The sequence below is a fragment of the Buceros rhinoceros genome, unplaced genomic scaffold (genome assembly GCF_000710305.1).
Source record: "Buceros rhinoceros silvestris isolate BGI_N320 unplaced genomic scaffold, ASM71030v1 scaffold12377, whole genome shotgun sequence".
In the NCBI taxonomy this organism is placed as follows: Eukaryota; Metazoa; Chordata; class Aves; order Bucerotiformes; family Bucerotidae; genus Buceros; species Buceros rhinoceros.
Window position 1 is genome coordinate 8,175 of NW_010422803.1, and position 846 is coordinate 9,020.

The 846-nt window shown below is 48.6% G+C and overlaps 1 protein-coding gene across 1 annotated transcript in view; it reads right to left on the reverse strand.

Annotated features, from left to right (window-relative positions):
- Window positions 1-846, reverse strand: part of TOP2A (topoisomerase (DNA) II alpha 170kDa) — a gene marked incomplete at its 5' end in the record, with an annotated part of 18,748 nt that overhangs the window by 5,822 nt on the left and 12,080 nt on the right. Inside the window, 2 exons of the mRNA XM_010140181.1 lie at window positions 8-76; window positions 625-716. Coding sequence (XP_010138483.1) covers window positions 8-76; window positions 625-716 — 161 coding nt within the window. The remainder of the gene's footprint in view (window positions 1-7; window positions 77-624; window positions 717-846) is intronic.

Sequence of the window (846 nt, forward strand, 5' to 3'; positions counted from 1 at the left end):
TCAGCAGGTAGTGGAAGTCTGGTCCTGTAGCTGCAGCTGATTCTTTGTCACTGTCATCCTCCTCCTCCTCCTCTTCCTGTATGTGGATTTAAAACAAACATTGTCAGCAAGTACATTGACATACAAGGGCAGGGCTATTGATCAGACTTGGACTGCATCACAGGAGCTCCGCAGGCCCCAGACTCTTCTAGAACAATTCCTAACGGGTAACGTTTAGAGCCGTGGCTGCTATCGCACAGAGGGACCCATCTGCAAAAGCGATTCTCCAGACCTCATTTGCTCTACTCTATTTGGCCTGTCTTGATAGCCCAGATTATCTCCTCAACCTGCTTAAAACTGTCATCTTCCTCACAGCCCTTCCACCACCATGTCCTGCAGGCAGAAGGAAACCCTTAAGGAAGGGCAGATGGCAAGAGAACGTGGCAGACCCAGACCTGAGTGATCAGGTCTCGGTGCCTGTGGAACAAGAGACTGAATTCTTGTTTGTTTCCCACCACGGATGTCCCAGACACAAGCTCTTGAATCCTACAGACTGACCAGCAAATTGGGCTTCCTCATGCGAATGATGGAGCTTCAGATAGGGGCCAGTTCAGACCTGTTTAGGGAGGACCACTGAAGCGTTACCTTGTTCTGCGATTCCTTCCAAGCCTTCACTGGATCCGATTCGTACCCTCTTTGGATAAGAACTTGAATCAACTCCTTCTTGGGTTTGTTTTCTGCAAACAGACATTTCAGGATTGTTGGTTAGTGACTACTACTGATCACTGTTAGGAAAGACAGATGCGCTTTCAGTATCGGACACCATGATCCTAGCAGCTCAGCATCCTATCAGGCTCTAAAAGCTCT